Genomic DNA, 19,625 nt, shown 5'->3' on the forward strand with positions numbered 1-19,625 from the left:
CGTGCAACAGGAAAATCATTATCCTTCTTATTTTGGCCCCTGGATGATGGTAAAGAGGTATCCTAAAAGGAAACAAGAGAAAATCCTGATGAAAAAGACAAAGGGGAATTAGACCTTTAATGTCATTCCTAATAAAGAAAGTAAAGACGTTACGAAGAACACGTTCAGTAGGGGAGGTTTTTGGTTTAATGTGCTGTATGAGGAAAGGGATGATGAGATGCAGGAAAGTTCTCAACCAAGTGAGGCCATGCATATTAAACTCCAGAGTATCGTTCCAGATCAGTCCTCTATGAGAAGTCCGTTAAAGAAAGGGCCAGAGTATGCTGGGCCCAAAGATCAGGCTGCTGACTGAGCTCCAGTTATAAGTCCTCAAAAGAATGATGGGAGCACCATTAGGCCTTCTGACCAAGCCCAAACGCGCCGAACAAATTTGGAAGGATCAAAGGTTATAATAAGAAAACCTGAAGTAGGTTCTTACTCGTAGGAAACCAAAAAATTGCTGCCCTGAAAATTGGGCCTATGCTAACAAAAAAAGGCTTCAAGCCCAAACAAAAAATGGTGGAAAAGGGTTCTATCTCCTTAGCGGTCTCATTAGAAGGTAGGAAAAATGTGCCATCCTCCTCTTCTAATAATTCTACTTAGGGGATCGTGGAAAAGGGAAATCATGGATAGAATGAAGGAAGTCACGAAACAATGGGAAGACTATCAAGTTGCAAAGAGCTCCATGGAAGTTCTTGAGGCCCATGTGAGCCATAATTCCTTCTTCAACCAAGTCCCTCAGCATGGTGGAACTCCTCCGATTGGTTTGGAGGTCGAAGACGGCAGCGGAATTTCAAGTAAGGCACCAGATATACCCAAGGATGGACATAAGGAGTCAGGCAAAGGTACGGAACTTATGGTCTAGGCGGAAGCCTCTGGGGCTATAGGGGGTAACACCCAATCTTCTGTTTGAAGTTTTTCTTGGGTCTTTAAGGGTCGTCTTCTCTGTTTTGGTATCTAATGAATATTGTAGCTTGAAACTGTAGAGGAGCTGAGGGTAAAAATTTTTTCTACTCTTATTAGAAATCTTAGAAAGGAATTTGAAGTGAATTTTGTCATCCTGCTGGAGACCCATATCAGTTGTGTTCGGGGAGAAAAGGTTAGAAACAAATTTGGGTTAGATGGTAGTTTTGTAGTGGAGGCTAGAGGGCAATCGGGAGGGATTTGGTGTATGTGGAATTCGAATTTCTGGAAAGTGAATGTGCTAAATCATAACTCCTAATTTGTTCACATGAAGATTGAAGATAGGAATTCAGTGTAGTGGTTTCTAACAGGCGTCTATGGGAGTCCTAATAGAGGTTTCAGGAAATCTCTCTGGGAGGATCTTCGCAGTATTAGCAGGGATGCCAATTTGCCATGATGCGCCATTGGCGATTTTAACGCTATTTTGAATGATCATGAACAAAGTGGGGAGTCTCTGTTGTGGTATGGAAGGGCTTGCCTTGATTTTAATGCCTGTTTATTTTACTGCGGCCTTATGGACCTGGGGTACTCGAGATGTTCGTATACTTGGAAAAGATGTTCTCTGGTGGAAAGGCTTGATAGGGTAATTTCTAACCTTGACTGGCAAATCACCTTCCCAGAGGTAGTTATCCAACATTTACCGAGTCTAAAGTTTGACCATTCTCCTCTCCTTTTGCGCCTTACTTCTCAGGGTGCACCAAATAAGGGAAGGAGGCCTTTTAGATTTTTAGCTGCTTGGTTGGATCACCCTGATTTCGATAATGTTGTTAACAGGGGATGGAATCTCCAGGACTCTTGGCATACTTGCATGGAAGATTTTCAGTAGGAGTTAAAGCTTTAAAATCATAATGTCTTTGGTAATATCCATCACAGAAAATAAAAATTTTTGAAGAGGCTTCAAGGCATTAAGAACAGTCTCATTATGAACCCGAATCTTTATCTGGAGAAATTGCAGAAGAAGCTTTGGGTGGAATATGAGGAGATCTTGACCCAAGAGAAACTGCTCTGGTTCCAAAAATCTTGTTGTAATTGGTTGGAGTTTGGGAACCGTAATACCAAATTTTTTCCATGGCTCATGGCCCGCAAGAGGAGGTATCGGATTGAAGCTTTGCAGTATGATAATGGGTGCTAGGTGCGTGACCGCACAACCCTAGAGAGAATGGCGACCAGATTCTATAGCCAGTTATATACCGATAATGTTCCAGATACCCCATTTGTCTTGAGAAATAATTTCCCTCTTCTGGATAGAGATGATCTTGCGAGTACTGGCAGTAACATCTCTCGTATGGAAATAAAGGACGCTCTACTCTCTATGGGAAGTCTCAAGGCTCCAGGGAAAGATGGGATTCAGGCAATTTTCTATTAGAATAAGTGGGACAGGGTGGGAACCGACCTTTGTAATCTGGTTGAAAGAGTTTTTAATAGGCCTTTGGACGTCCGAGATATTAATGCGACCCTGATTACCCTTATTCCAAAGGTCGAGCCTACAGTTATGTTAAAGCAAATGCATCCTATTTCTCTCTGCAATGTCTCCTATAAAGTTATTACTAAAGTTTTATCAAGGAGGTTGAGGAAAATCATGAAAAAAGTGGTAAAGCCGACTCAAAGTAGCTTTGTTCGGGAGAGACATACCTCAGATAATATCATTATTACCCAGGAAGTCATTAACTCTATGCGAAAGAGGAAAGGCAAGAAGGGTTGGATGAAGGTTGGTTGGGGTTTGGTTGAGAAAAGAGATAGCTTTTGGGTAAAGGTGCTGAGATCTAAATACAAATGTGGTAATGGCATCATTCTGAACATAAGGAGGAAACCTATGGATTCAAATCTATGGAAGGGAGTTTGTTCAGCTTGGAAGGGCGTGGAAAGGAACACATCTTGGCGTATAGCAGATGGTGCAAGCATTAACTTTTGGAACCATAATTGGGTGACGAAAGCTGGCATTTGGATCAATATACAAAACAGGTAATTAACCCCCGATTATAAATGGATGTTGAATGATTTCCTTCTTGTTTCAGGTGATTGGGATTTGGAGAAACTGAGATTGGCTCCCAGAGACATGGGTTAACAAGATTGCTGCGATGGCTCCTTTGTCTCCTTGGAAAGAAGCGGATCAAGTTGCCAGGGAGCTGAGTGCAGATGGGACCTTTAGTGTGAAATCAGCCTACGATTCTCTTGATACGGGCTCCTCTGCGAATGATCATGTGTTTTGGCATATTTGGGATTGGAATGGGCCGGAGATGATTCAAACTTTTCTTTAGTTACTAACAAATGATGCTCTTCTTACAAATCACAACCGGAGACGGAGACACAGTCCAATGAAGCAGGGTGTCTGAGATGCAACACCACTGAGGAAACTGCTCTTCATGCGCTCAGGGACTGCCTTGCGGCAAGGCTGGTTTGGCGAATGCTCCTTCCCGTTCATGGTGACCAAAAGTTCTTCAACTTGGATATTCGAGATGATATGCTCAAACCTGGAAGGTAAAGCCCCCTGGTCTACTATTTTTGGTGTAGGAGTTTCCTCCCTTTGGTATCTCTATAACAAGTTTGTGTTTGAAGGCTCTTTTACTATGCCAAAAGATGTCGCTGCTTCTATAAAAGTTCGGGCCAAAGATATTTCCAAATGGTGTAGAAGAAAAGTCATTCCAAGATCTACTAATACCAACTTTGAGACATGTACCAAATGGTTCCCTCCCCATGAAGGTGCTATTAAGTTAAATGTGGATAGTTTGATTTTATCTCATATTAATAATGCTGCGTGTGGGGGTATCTTCAGAAATTCGATGGGATCTTGCATCATGAGCTTCGCTTGTAATTTGGGGACAGCCTCGATCATGCATGCTGAGTTGTAGGTTATTATCAAGGGACTCTAAATTGCAGTAATGAATGAATTGACTCATGTGATTGTGGAATTGAATTCACAAATGGCCATTAAACTTGCCTGGGAATGATGCCCTTTGTCGCACCCGTACTACTCCCTTATACAGGATATTACTATTCTGGTTCGTCGAATCCCTCATGTGAGTTTGGACCACATCCTCCGGGAAGCTAATGTTTGTGCGGATATCATGGACAAGAAGGGACAACAGCTTGGTGTTGGATTACATCTATTGATCATCCTATTCCTGAGCTCTATTTGCCAATATTTTTTTATTATGCTGGTACTTATAGATTTAGAGGTTCTGCGATGTATTGTGTTTTTTGTATTTTGGAGTCCCTGACCCCTTTCCCTCACAATAATAATAATAATAATAATAATAATAATAATAATGGTCAAATTTTAATTTGTCTTCTTATGGATAATGGTGGTGAATTTATTCTTTTTTTTTTTATCTACTAAAAATGATATCATTTTATATGTTGTACTAAACCAAAATTTATGTTATTTGAGGGTAATTCATCTCAACTTAGATCTCTCACTCTTTTTCTAAATCAAACAATTGAGACCTTATGACTCACCAAACTCATCAAATGGACAACAATTACTACAACAAGTCAACGACAAAAGATGGTGTAATTTTAACAAAGACAATAGTCACTGTAAATTTAGAGATTACATCAAGGCTTCTCAAATTTATGCCAACTTTAGCTCTAAGGCCTTCAGGACTTAGGCCACTTAAAAAGAATTAATGTTGGACAACTTAGGATCGGTTTAGATTGGTTTTTGAAAATAATACTTATTTTTTTCATTTTTTTAAAGAAGATCTTTTTTAACAGACAAAAATTTATTTCACATTTAGATAGAATTTTTAAAAAGAATTTTCAAGTATTAAAAACGTCTTTTGTTTTGAATTTTTTTAATAAAAGTATTTTTTTTAAAAGAATATCGAAATAAGTTTTAAAATGAATAAAAGTACTTTATTTTCTAAGAAAAATACTTTTTTCACTCAAAAAACCAATCTAAGCTAGCACTTAGACTTTGCTAGTATGGACATTAGCTATAGGGCTTAAAGACATATATTTTGTTGTTTTCACTGCTTATTTTATTTGTTTAAAACCTCTTAGTGATACAATGCATTTTATGTAAGGACAAATGTTCTTATTTCTGGTCTTAAGATTGTATTGTTGCCCATGTTATACTATCATTAGTGGTTAATTTGTCAAAAATAAATTACTTTTTTATTATCCTTATGAATATAATACATGAACATCTATGTTTTCTTTGAAGTTGAATATCTAGTCATATAAAAAATTGTAATGATATTCTATTTTTAACGACCCTAGAGACCAATTTAAAATTTTTCATAAGTTAATGCATAAGATTTGTCGTAGTTATAGTCCTAAATCCATAATTAACTCTATCAAAGTTTAATTAAAAATGTCACAAAGCTTCAAATTAATAATCGGGAGTTTAATTTCGAGTCATTCTCCTTAGAAATTGTAATCGGATTCTCAATCATTGGCTATGAGAGATTATGAGTTTGATAACAATAAAAGAGAATTTAAATGACAAAAAATTGAAGAAATAAACAATACCTAAATATCAAAGGCAATTAAACTAAAAAATTGACAAGTAAAAGGAATCAAATTCAAGTGCAAAAAGGCCTTGGTTAGGGTTGATGAGTCAAGGATCACTATCCTTATCATTGACCACAAGCATGACAATTATGAAGAATTAATCTCATTTCGTCAACCTCTATACATTGAGAAAATTTAAGTAGGCATAATTAATCCTAATCCATAAGTCCTAACCAACTTACTAATTGAATTAGTAAAAGATTAGCGTCAATTGAAACAAGATTAATTAACAATCTTAAATTACCAATTAATATTGGATATCAATGACTCAAGGTCACCTAATTTCTCAATCCCAGACCAAGAAAAATAAAATCTACTCCATGACAAAAGTAAATATTTTGTCAAACACTTGATCTGCATAAAAGAAAAACATCATAAATTACTAGAATTAACAAAAACTACAACTAGCCAATGTAAGAATTCAATACTAACAACTCAAACAAACATAAATAAAATATAAAACATGAAATTCATTCATAGAAAATCAAAAGAGTTCATATAGTTTATTGAAGTAACATAAATAAATAAAGTCAACTTAACAAGAAATCTAATTAAAGTAGTGTAGAAAAAAATAATAAAATGATATCAAAACTACAACAAAACAATATCAAAATCTAAAACTAAAGAGAAACTTAAGTAAAATCCCAAGGATTTTAGAGAGAAGTTGGAGCTTTTTTCTCTCTAGAATTCCACTAAAAACCTAAGAAAAAATATAAAAATGAGTGTATGGTATGCTGTGTGTGAGTCCCCTTCATGAATGGCTTCTAATATGGCTTCTAGTGATCTAAAATGGGTCAAAAAGGACTAAAATCACGAGTCATTTGCTATTTTAAATGAGGCACGCAACCAGACTCGTGTGTGCATGCGCACACAAGCGAAATCTCCACTTCTACATACTTTTCGTTCATTATTCCGAGTCATTATTGTCTCATAAACCTTAAACAACTTGAACAAATAATATATCAAGACATCGAATGGAATGAAAGTGAAATTAATTTGACAGTTTTTATAGCATAAAAAGTAGAGTAAAGTATCATTTTTGTCCCCAACGTTTGGGGTAAATCCTATTTGTGTCCCTAACGTTTAAATCGTCCTATTTGTATCCCTAACGTTTGTAAAAGTGATTCAATGTTATCCTGCCGTCAATTACATATCATGAACGCTTTAGTTTGAATTTTAAAAATCTTTTCTTAAAGTTAGAATACAAATGTCTAGGATAGAATCGATGATCTACTCCGAAAAATAGCTCATCAAAAGTTGAACTAATTCCTACAACATTTACATAATTCACTTTTTTAGGACATAATTGAATCTAAACACAAATAGTGGGTATAATATTAAAATCGAACACATTCAAGTGAGACTTAATTGAGAATGAATACATCCAAGTGAGAATAATTGTAAAATATAATCTAATTTGTTAGTATAATTGATAGTAGGATAACATTGAATCACTTTTATAAACGTTAGGGATACAAATAGGACGATTTAAACGTTAGAGACACAAATAGGACTTACCCCAAATGTTGGGAACAAAAATGATACTTTACTCTAAAAAGTATGTTTAATCAATTAAGATCAAATATGAGAAATTCCGCAAAAGCATGCAATCATAAGGAATAAGTGCACATTAAGTTGATAAATCTCACTCTTTTTAATCCAAAAATCATCATAAAATATTGATTTAATAACTCTCCCACACTTAGACAAAACATGTCCTCGTACTATACATTAATGAAGGAGGAAGTAAGGGATACCAACACTCATTCAACTATTCTACCTAATTCTACCTATTATGATCTACTTGGTTAAGAATAAATCAATTTCCAAGAATAGATATGAACATATAGGGCCAAAAGCAAAATATCAATCAATTCCATCCCATTCATAAAATTGAGTTCTAAAATATAACAAATTTGCAAGATAATATTTTATGATAAGTGGAATATAGAATCAAGCAATCGAACTCTTCACTAGATGTGTTTACTTTCTTACTGTTCTAGTGTTTAGGTTTAACTCTCAATTCTCTTCTAACCTTATTTTTTAAGACTTATTCTCCTTCTAACAGTTAATAAATATTTAATGCATCCATGCAAATATCAAGAGAACTTTGGAGAGTTATAATGGGACTAAGGACAAAGTGAAGATGTATTTAATTAAGTGGACTGAAAATTTAAACCTTTGACTAGCTAAGACTTCCATTTAATCTACAACAACCTATTCCACTACAATACAAAGTCATATTGTCCATTGACTTTTTTTTCTCATACTTTACTTTTCACACACATGCATGCATTCTCAATAAATTCAGATTACATATGCATTTACTTCTAAAATTTCATTTGGAGAAATATTTATCCCCTTTTTATTTCTCTTTTTTTTTAATATATACATTATATCTTTTTTTTTCTTTTTTTTTTTCAAAATAAGTAAATACATATGGTTCAAGTATATGTGCACCCAATTCTAAAAAATAATTCAATAAACTCAAAACACCCTTTTTACTAAAGTTTTTAAATTCTCCTTTTTCATCCTTTCATGATGCAATCACCACTACTAGTCTAAGTTAATCAAAAATCAAATTAGGACAATTATAATTTTTTGCTTAGGGTTAGTGTATGCTAAAAATTAAGGATAGAGAGGATTAATAAGGCTTAGAATTGGATAACAATGATATATTAAAAGGTAAAGCTATTTGGATAAGTGAGCTTATATGAAAACAATGGTCACAATCATATAAATACTTATATACACAAAGTACTGGACATCAAGAATCAAACAAGTCAAAAATTGCAATTATAGAGAGAATAACACACACAAGAATGAAATAGTAGTTAAAATAAAACAACAACACATTAAAGGCTCAAATCTCACTTGGTTGAGTGTGAGCTCTAATCTATGTTCCACAGTCTTTATTCAAACAAGTTGAATGAAAAATTCTAACTCAAATTAGGGTTAGTGCATGCTAAAAATGGTTAGGGTTAGTGTATGCTAAAAATCGACTCTTAACCATTGTCCATAAGGAGAAAAATCGATCCATGACCATTATCCATTCGCCAACATGTCACTTAACGGAGACTTGGCATCCACATCAGCAACCATAAGTGACACGTAGGTCTTTTCTGTGAAGTTTGGTGAGAAAAGATGACGAAGAGGCCGCTATGACTCACGATAGACATGGACAGGGATTGGGACGAGTTTATTTTTTCGACAGGAGTCGCCTTATCTTGTTTTAAAATGGATAAAGACTGGATTTGGTATTTACTAATTAAAGAGAAATTAGAACTTTGATCATTTTGTAGCCACCTAATTGTAAACTTTTTTTAAAGCAACTTTTTTTTCATGGTATCCTCCGATCCATTTTGACAGGTCAATGATTAATCGATCACATATCTAAGCTCCATTTAAAGGTTTGTTATTGGCCAATAGATTGTTGTATGTATAAGGCAGGATTTGAATTCCTGACACTTGTTTAAGTAGACTAGTAAGCTAACCATTAGACTAATCTAAGTTGGTTAAAATAACTTGTTTAATACTTTACATTTTTGAGAAAAAAATTAGGTTGAATTTTGAAATAAAAACTTCAAAAGATATAAATAACAAAATATCCTTCGAAAATATGTTTTGTTTAACAAAATAAAGCATGAAGTTGATGAATGAAAAAATAATAGTAAAAATAGAAGAAAGATGGTAAAAATAGAGATGATAAGAGTTAATTAGTAATTTTATAAATGTTTAGTTATTTTCTAAATGGAGTATATATTTTACGTTTTTCTTTATCATTTGCAAGTTTTGTTAAAATCGTAATTTTTTAGGGTTGTTCCCGTATGATTCAAATATCAGATGTATAATTCGTCCGCATGAAATTTAAACAACAATTTCTCTCTTGATGGAAAAAATATATCTCGTGATGTAAAATATGAAATGTGAATACCTATAAAAGATATTTTAACGTTCAATTTTTTAGATGTTAGTGATTATAGTATTCACTATTCAATTTCAACTTACTCCTTGTAATGTCAAAAGCTTCCTTTATAAGTGACTTATTCAAGATCATTGTTTTCAATGGTCAATTATATAGTGAATTATGGTCAATTTTGTCTGAGGTAAAAGGTTGAGATATAACTTATTAGTTAAGATCGAATTATAACGAATGGATTAAGAGTTAAAATAGTTATTTACTCCTTGACATCGTATATTCGAACTGTTAAAAATTGATTTTTTCCATTCTTTTTTTCCAATAAATGTACTAGATCCTTTTATATGATTTTTTTTTTGTTTTACCTAGAGTTTTATATACTGTAAAACTATACTTTACAAGATTAAAAATTAATCAAATTATAATTTAATATAAAATTTATAAATTCAAATTAAATCATCAATTTATCATATTACACAAATATAAATTCACAATGCAATCGAAATGAATATTCAAGAGCATAAATCTTTAAAGTACAGTCACTTTTAGGGTTGAACATGAATCTGATAATATTCGTAAATTTGCGATATTTATCCGTATCCGATCCACAAATTACAATATTTTTCGATCCGCACTCTAAACGGGTTGGATCACATATATCGCACCAATATCCCGAGATTCGATTCGTAGATCCCCACACTTAATAAATAAATAATATAAATAGTTAAGTTTAGAAATCAAATATCCTAACCTTAAATATTCATTCTGTGATGCACATCTCCCTCTTTTCCCTCTCTCTTGTTTCACTTCTCAGACCCAGACATCTCAAGTCTCATTCTCTCATATACTCATCAGTGACTATCGCCGCCGTTCACCTCTTCTCAAATCTCATTCGTTTGCCGTCTCGCATCCCGTGGCCTCCTCATCTCGCATCCCGTCGCCTTCCTGTCTCGCATCCATCTTTTCTTTCTCACCACCTCGACGTTTTCTCTTCTCTTTTTTTTTTTTCTCAACGGCACTCCTCTCTTCTTGGATCAGCGGTGGCGCTGCTCTTTTCGTCCTTAATAGTTGCGTTCATACCTTCATCGTGGTTCTTCTCTGCCTCGTCTCTGTTCTTCGCCAATCTTGTCATCATTGTTATTTTACATCTATTGGGTATTTTAGTCACCGTTTTGTTTCTGCTTCTGCTCCAATTTTTTGTCTGCTTGAGTCTTTCAGTTCTATGTATCTTCTACTGTTTCTTTTGATGCCTTTTTTTTGTTTTAAAAAAAATTAAATAAGAATAAATTTTATGCTTTGTAATTTCTTAATTTGTGACTCTCTTATATTTTTTTAAAAATTTAGATGCTATTAGGGTTTGTTGTATTTTAGAGTAAACATATTAATATATTTTTTATTTTTCAAATTTTAAAGTATGTTTTTATTTTTTATTTTTTGATCGGATATATCCGATATCCAATCCTATCCTATCCGCAAATATGCGGATCGGATTGGATCGGATTTGAGTATGAAATGTGCGGATATTGGATCCGATCCGATCTGATGAATTTAGTGCGGATCAGATTGAGATTTTGGCCATATCCGATTCGATCCGTGTGCGGCCCTAGTCACTTTACTGAATTGTTGTGTCTGTATGTTGGGTGAATTTCAAATACGACACTTATTTGATTGTTGTGTTTTTCGTGTATAACCGTGTTTTAATATAAATTAAAAATACTTCTCCAGACATATTTAGACACACCTAAATACTATTACGTATCAGCGTGTCTAACGTTATTCTTAACATGTATTCTTGAAATGAGTTTAGAAATAATATTTATATTTTAATATTAATATAATATCAAGATATAATTACAATTTATCTAAACAATAATTTATATTTTACATATAAAAAATGTTAGATAACCAATTTTCTTTAAACCAAGTTAAATTTACATAGGCACGTTCTCACATTCTCATTCTTCCTCTTCCTCCTTCACTTCTTCCACCTTCATTATTATTATCATCATCATCATCATCGTTGTTCTTGTTTTCGTTCTTCTTCCTCCTTCTCTACTTTTATTATTTCATCATTATTCTCGTCTTTTTCTTCTTCTTTTCCGTCCTCTTTTTACTACTACTACTACTACTTATTTTTTTCTCTTTTGATATCTTCTCGTCCATTTTCATTATCATCATTGTCACCATCATCATCATCCTCATCATCTTTTTCTTCTTCTTAATCCAATATCATACCATTAGTTAGCCACACATAAATTTTTGGTTAATGATATAAAAAAATAAAAAAAAGACACCAAAATTTTTATAAATGACATAAGAAATCTTTAAAAAATGACATTCAAAATCTTGACTCACTCAACCAACAAAATATATTCAAATGTATTTTAGAGACAAAAAATACATCAATTTGTTATAAATGACCCAGAAAATACTAGACCTCTTATATATAAGTTCAATACCACTCAATTAGTTCAATAATAAAAATTTGGTTCATAAATTTTCTATGTCACAGTTAAAAAATTTAGGTATCAAAATTAAAAAACTTCCTGTAATACGGTAAAAAAAATTAGGCCTATTTTTCTAATAAATTCTACATAATTCAAAACTCTCTTTCCTCCTCCTTCTCTTCTCATTCTCATAATTCTTCTTGTTTCACCCTTTTAACAAGAACCAATGTCACGATTAAGAAATTTTGGTGTCAAAATTAAGAAATTTTTCATGCCATGATTAAAAAATTTAGTGTTATTTTTTCTGATAAATTATACATAATTCAAAAATTTTCCTCCTCCTCCTTCTCTTCTTCTTTTTCTGCTACATTTTCATAATTCTTCTTGTTTTACCTTCTTAACCAAAATAAAAACAAGAAAAAGAAAAAATCAAACACAAAAAGAAAAGAACAACAAAAATGCTACAATAACCACCAGGAGGAAGAAGAGGGGAAGGAAAAATAAATAATGTAGCAACAATAGTAGTAATAAAAGAACGACGATGAGGAGAAAATGCGCGAAAAAGAAAAAAGAAGGCGAAAAAGAATAAGACGTGCACTCTCACACACACACATCCGGTCTGTCAATGCACCACCACCCTCCTCCCGTAAGTCCCCTGTATTTTTATTGTGTTCGTACTTGTTTTTTTATTTCAAACCATATATTGGAAGGAGAAGAAATTGGAGGTTTTTTTTAGTAGTGTTTAGTAATAAATATTCATATCTTAGTGAAAAGAACCATCCACATACTTAGTAAAATAAACATCCTACGGATCGTGTGCATGCAGAATCGAGCAAATCAAGTAAAATACTAATAGTATACCCAAATAAACTTCCACTTTATAATGAAAAGAACCATCCACATATTTAGTAAAATGAACATTCGACTTAGTTAATAAGAAACAAGTAATGAGACAGTAGCTGCAGGGGTACTGGGGTCGCGATACAGCAGCGGTGGCGGTAACACAGGATTGTGAGAGAGCACTTGCGACAAAAATAAAAAAAATTATAATTATAATTAAACCTAATTAATTCAAAATTTGATTTTTAAAATTAAAATTAACTTTTTTTTAACTATTGTTAACGTTGTTTAGAAAAAACCAAGGTTGTGATAACCGAATGATAAACCCCAATTTTGTGGTTTATCTTGTGCTTAATTTGGGGAATTTTATCAACTTTTCTCACATTTATTCAATGAAATAGCATAGTTTTGTAATTCTCCCTTGATTTGGGCTTAAATGTGAAAACATGCTTTTTAGGCCTTAAAGTAGCTAAATTTAATCCACTTTAATTCCATTCGATGCCTTGATATGTTTGTTGAGTGATTTCAGGTCCATAAGGCAAGTATTGGATGGAAGAAGTGAGGAGAAAAGCATGCAACGTGGGAGAACTCATGAAGAAATGAAAGAACCATAAAGCTGTCAAGCCTGACCTCTTTGCACTCAATCGACCATAACTTGAGCTACAAAGGTCCAAATGAGGCGGTTCCAGTTGCATTGGAAAGCTAACATCCGGGGCTTCAAAATGATATAAAATTTGCCATATTTTGCTTCGCGTGCGCGCCGATGCTGCACATGGCCCATTAAAAGTGAAATCATGGCCAGCGATTTGTAGCTCATTTTGGGCCCAATCCAACTCATTTATGATGCTATTGAACCCAAGGATTGAGGGAGGAAGGAACCAAGTAGTCATAGTTTAGTTTTCATCATGTTTTAGGTAGAATTCTAGAGAGAGAAGCTCTTCCTTCTCTCTAGAATTTAGGGTAGTTTAGGTTTAATTTTCTTAAATCCCACTTTTAATCCTTGTTTTGATTTAGCTTTCTCTCTTAATTTCTTGTTATTATATCTTAATCTTCTTAGTTTCTCTTGTTCATTTCCTTTATTTTGTTGCTTTTATGTTCATGAACTTTGTTGGATCTTAATTTTCGTTTAATACAATTTTATGTTTCCATGCTCTTTTATGTTGATCTTGATTGTTAGTGTTGATTTCTTGCTTATGTTAGTTATGGGTTTCATTAATTCTTGTAATTTGTGATGTTTATTTTTCTTGCACTCTAGGTGTTTGTTGAAATGTTTACACTAGTTTTTGAGTAGTTCTCTTTGCTCTTGGCCTAGGCTAAGGAAATTGAGTGACCTTGAGTCATTGGGTCTTAATGAATTGGTGATTTGAGAACCCTTGGTGATCAATTTGATACCCATTGACACTAACCCGCTACTAATCTAATTAGTAGATAGGTTGGGACTTATGGGTTAATGTGATCAAAGCCATTTGACGTACTTCAAGTTTAGGGATAGATATTACGTACTCAAGGCTTTTGGAAGTAGACTTAATGAGCTTGGTTCCTCATAATTATCAATATTTGGTTTGTAGACAAGGATGGTGATCTCAATTACCTATGTCTAGCCAAGAGCTCTTTTTCATTTCTTTTGTTAGTTCATTGTTCATTTATTTTTCTTGCCATTTATTTTCTTGCCAAAACACAAAATCAAAACCCCCTTGCATTTTCATAGCCAATAATTGATCACTTCATTGCAATTCCTTGTGAGACGACCCGGAGTCTAAATAATTCAGTTAATTTTCATTTGGGGTTTGTTACATGTGACAACTCAAGTTTTTTATGTGAGAATTGTTTGTTGGTTTGGAGCTATGCTTACAACGAAGAAATTCTTTTCTATAAGAAGAAAATTCTAGACCATCAAGCAAATCTCATTATCAAAATGGCGCCGTTGCCGGGGAGTTGCAATGGTGTTATGTTATTGGCTATTGTGAATATTGTGAATATGTCTGCCTTTTGCTTATTTGTTAGTTTGTGTTAGCTTTAGGACTTTGTTGCTCATTTTTGTTAGCTTTTGTTTTTAATTGCTATTATGAATTCTCACAACTTTGGCTATGAGTTTGGCTCAAATTATGTTGTAGGGAATGGGAACTACAATGGTAACATGCATCAAGGATTTGAGAATCAAAGATGGGAGGAGCCTCAAAGGATTGATCATCCTTCTTGGCAACAACCTCCTCCGGTCTCTTATAGGTATAATTCTAATCCTAATGCATATCAATCTAATGGATGTGGTGACCCTTATTGTAATTGTCAACAACCACCACCACATGCCTATGAACCACCCCTTCAACATGACTTTGAACCACCTTACTCACAAGTCCTCTACCACCAAACACCTCATTATGACCCTAATCCTTATCCACCATACCAACCACCTTATGAACCATATGAACTATACATGAAACCACCACCATTCCAACACAATCACTCTCAAGAACCACTTCAATATACGCCATCTCCATACCCTTGCCAAGATGAACCAACTTCCAATTATGAAACCTCCTTCCCAAATAATGAATCTTCTTTTTCCACACCACCTCCAATGGATGATCCTCTCCAAGAATGTGTTAGTCCTTACATTAAAAGGCAAGAAGAGAACCAAAAGGAGTTCAAGGAGTTAGAATCCAAGATAGCTACCATAGCGGAAGCTGTTCGCAATATGGTCTCCTCCCGCCTAAACCTATGCGATCAAGAAACTCCCATTGTTGAATGTGGAGTAGCAATCAAGGAGTATAGTGAGGGAGTGAGTTTAGAGCTTCAAGGTGTAGAAGAAGGGGTGAAACAAGGATTGCCACAAGGGGAGGAAGCTAAGACAATTGAGCCGGAAGGAGTGGTTGAAGATCTAGGAGATGTTGGAAGTCCATGGGAATGTAGAATTAGAGAGCCCTCTTCCAAGATGCTTGACGTTGATGTTGATGAGGGTGTACAACCTCCAAAGTATATCATGATTGAAGACTTTGAAGAGGTTGATCAAGAGATGGATTCAATCATTGAGGAGTTCCTATCTACAATTGAATCCTCTCCCATTGGACTTGAAATTGAGATCAAAGAAGAAGATGCACAACCTCCCATTCCCTTGGTAAGCAATGAAGAAGAGATTGAATTGGAAGAGAGCTACCAAGAGGAAGAGGTTGAAATTGAAGAAGCTTGTGAAGAGGTGGAGGTAGTCAAAGAAGAGCACAAGGGAGTGGAACTTGCAAGATCATTAGGACCATCCCTTCCTAAGTCACCATCCAACATAACATTCAAGTGGGTGAAATTCTTATCCTTAAGCTTTACTTTCTCACTTGAATATGGCTTGCTTGAAAATGATGGTCAACTTAGAGCTCTTTATGGAGTTAAGAGTAAGAGAGAGTTGTGTAGTGGTTGGAAATATCATTCTAGGTTCATTATGGTTGCATGCTCGAAATTGAATAGCAATGGTTGGTGTAGAACCAAATTGCATGGGTCTAGGAGGATGTTTGGATGCCTAATTGAGAATTCTAAGGTCATACCACCCAATTGGAATCATGATGATCAATTTGAAGATGGGTGTCAAAACAAAGTGTGGAATCCCGGATCGCACAAGGAAAATCAACTTTGGGAACTCATGGTTTGTGAAGAACTCCATCAAAGCTTGAAGATATTAACATTGAAGAATGGAGCTTATTGGAGATTCAAGCATTGGTGGATGTTCCAAGATGGTTACAAGCACAAGCCGCCTTGATGAGGAACTCCCCATAAGTCCAACTTAAGGACAATAAACAAAAGTGCTAGGTGGGAGACACCCCACCATGGTAATATCTTTTCATTTTTCCTTTTGTATATATTGATAGAATTAGTTTAATTTCATGTTTTGTTGAGTTGTTGAGTATAATTGGTAGTTTAGTAGGTTAAATAAGGTTTTATGGTGTTTGGGTAGCTGTTTGGAGGTTTGAAATGCTTGGTTTGGTGCAAGAAATTGGAAAAAATTTTGAAAAACAGAGCACCAACCCGCGCGTGCGCGCACCTGGCGCGTACGCGCGGCTCAAGCATTTTCGATCATCCACGCGAACGCGCCATGTACGCGTACGCGTGGATGCAAAAATTTCCACCCCCAACCTAAAACCAGAGAGTTATGCCCAGTTTGTGCCTATTCTGTGCCTGCAACCCACGCGCAAGCGTACATGACGCGTACGCGTCGGTCGCCATCTTCACATCAGCGCGCAAGCGTACATGGCACGTACGCGCCCTTTGGCCAAACTGCGCATCGGCGCGTAAGCACGCATGACGCATCCGCGCCGGGTAAAAAAAATAAAAATAAATAAAAAAAATAAAAAAAATAAAATACAATAAAATTAAAAAAAATTTTCTTTTCTTCCATTTTCTTTTATTGCATTTGCTTATTTTCATATATTGCATTTTAATTTTGCTTTCATAGCTTGTTCTTATTTTCCTTTCTAAGTTTCTTATTTTAATAATGGTGTTGCATTTTCCTACTCAATTGTTGAAAACTTCTTGGTTACTCTTGATGCTTTGTGACTTGTTTGGCATTAATTGCAATATTTACTATACACACAAGATTAGTGCTTTAGTCCTTCCTGACTCATGATCCCTTGTTTTTGTACCTCATCATCATTGAGTTAGGATGGGACCAAATGCTCTCATGCTTATCACTAATCTTATTTGTGTCAATTGTTGATTAAGCTTGATGCAACATGCTCTTCATGTCATTTGCCTATGCTTTGACTTTACTCTTGCATCAAGTATTAGTTGATATGCCCTTTGCCTATATTGCTCTTTTACCTACATGCGTAGCTAACATGTAGTGAGAACCATGCTCTTATTTGGCATTAGTCCCCACCTATGTTCTACTTGCTTTGCTATCTTTGTTGTAGGCTTAATTTTCTTTCTTTTTCTTTCCTTTTAGGTTGGCCACCAAATGAAGGAAAGGAATGAGAAAGCTTCTAAATGGGGTAACAAACAAGTTCGTCCGCACGACCTTTTGAAGGAGCTCATCAATTGTAGCAACCCGTCCACCTTGCTCTTCTTTATATGCACCGAGGACGGTGCAAATTTCTAAGTGTGGGGAGGTCGTCCGACCGACTTCCATGGGTAACAACTTCCTTTTTTAACACCAATTCTTAATTTTTGTCTTTGTTAGATTAGTTGTCGCATTGCATGATAGGTTGCATGTTGGTTAGAATTTGTACATATTTTACCACTTCTTTTTGTATTAGGACTACTTGGTTAGGGTGATGATTTTTTTTTCAAGAAAAATTGTTTTAGGGTACCCTACCAATTTGAAAAAAAATTTCTTGTTGAACTTGCTTGAAGAATCTATTTTGGAACATGATTTTTGAGCTAAGAATACAAGCATGTGAGTCTTGAGCCCAATTGTGTGGTTACATCTTATAACCACTTATTTTTCATTCTTGTGTGCATTATTCTCTTTCTATGATCGTAATTTTTTATTTGTTTGATTCTTTATGTCCATTGTTCCATGTATACATGCATTTATATGATTGAGGCCATCATTTCATTTAGCTCACTTACCCAAATAGCCTACCTTTCATCAACCGTTGTTAGTCAAATTTGAGCCTATTCAATCTCTTTTGTTCTTAATGTTAGCACATCACTACCCCTAAGTGAAAAATAATAAATGTCCTTAATTTGGATCTTTGATTAGTTTAGGCTAGTGAGGGTGTGTATTATTTGGGTATGGGAAACTTGGGACATTGGTTGAGAGAAAAGTGTGTTTTTTTTTTGTATTTTTGTTGAAAATCATGGGATTGGGTACATGCTTTATGCTTATGCATTAAATATGTAAAACCTTATGCATTGATTTATATATAAAGAAAAAAGAGAAAAAGAAATAAAAAGGGGAGAAAAATGCCCCAAAGTAAAATTCAATAAAAATCAATGCATATGGAATGTGAATTAAAGAGAATGTATGAGTATGTGAAAAAGTGAGAATCATGGGTAGCTAGGCATTGTATTAGAATTGTATAGGTTGTTATATGTGTTTGGTGAGAGCTTAGGTTAATCAAAGATTCAAATTTCAAGCTCACTTGACCATATACATCTCTACCTTTATCCTAGCCCCATTACAACCTATGAATAAGTCCTCATGATGAATGTATGCATGCATTGAATAATTGTTGATTGTTAGAAGAGAAACAAATCTTGGAAAGCATGAGTAGAAGAGAATTGAGTGATCGACCCTATACACTAGAGCGACTAGAGCGGATACACTTCCGATGAGGGTTCGATACTCAATTCTTTGTTCCCGGCTTTCATGAGCTTTTCTTCTTGCAAGTCTACTTGTACTTCATTTTGATATTTGAATTGGTAGGATTCATGAGTCATCATACTACTTAGCCCTACATGTGCATATGTGTTCTTGGGGATTGATTTGCTTTTGACCAAGTAGGTAGAATCATTTTGCATTTAGTTGCATTCATATAGATAGGTGCATGTAGTTTATTTGCATTGAATAAATGTTCATACCCCTTTTCTTGTCCTTCTTTATTCTTAGCATGAGGACATGCTTGGTTTAAATGTGGGGAGATTTGATAAACCCCAATTTTGTGGTTTATCTTGTGCTTAATTTGGGGAATTTTATCAACTTTTCTCACATTTATTCAATGAAATAGCATGGTTTTATAATTCTCCCTTGATTTGTACTTAAATGTGAAAACATGCTTTTTAGGCCTTAAAGTAGCTAAATTTAATCCACTTTAATTTCATTCGATGCCTTGATATGTTTGTTAAGTGATTTCAGGTCCATAAGGCAAGTGTTGGATGGAAGAAGTGAAGAGAATAGCATGCAAAGTGGGAGAACTCATGAAGAAATGAAGGAACCGTAAAGCTGTCAAGCCTGACCTCTTCGCACTCAATAGACCATA

At 34.6% G+C, this 19,625-nt stretch overlaps 1 protein-coding gene across 3 annotated transcripts; it reads left to right on the plus strand.

Moving 5' to 3' along the window:
- On the plus strand, positions 578 to 4,295 carry LOC110270887. 3 transcript variants are annotated; one of them, XR_002360629.1, is made up of 2 exons: positions 578 to 884; positions 1,777 to 4,295. XR_002360629.1 is itself a non-coding variant. In XM_021120666.1 (2 exons), the coding sequence occupies exons 1-2, from the start codon at positions 608 to 610 to the stop codon at positions 3,065 to 3,067; spliced, it is 327 nt and encodes a 108-aa protein (XP_020976325.1). In that variant the 5' UTR covers positions 583 to 607; the 3' UTR covers positions 3,068 to 4,295. The 3 variants fall into 3 exon arrangements, 1 of the variants encoding a protein (XP_020976325.1); XM_021120666.1 differs by having other exon boundaries at positions 583 to 884; positions 3,018 to 4,295; XR_002360630.1 differs by having other exon boundaries at positions 584 to 2,926; positions 3,018 to 4,295.

The sequence above is a fragment of the Arachis ipaensis genome, chromosome B04 (assembly GCF_000816755.2).
Source record: "Arachis ipaensis cultivar K30076 chromosome B04, Araip1.1, whole genome shotgun sequence".
Taxonomy (NCBI): domain Eukaryota; kingdom Viridiplantae; phylum Streptophyta; class Magnoliopsida; order Fabales; family Fabaceae; genus Arachis; species Arachis ipaensis.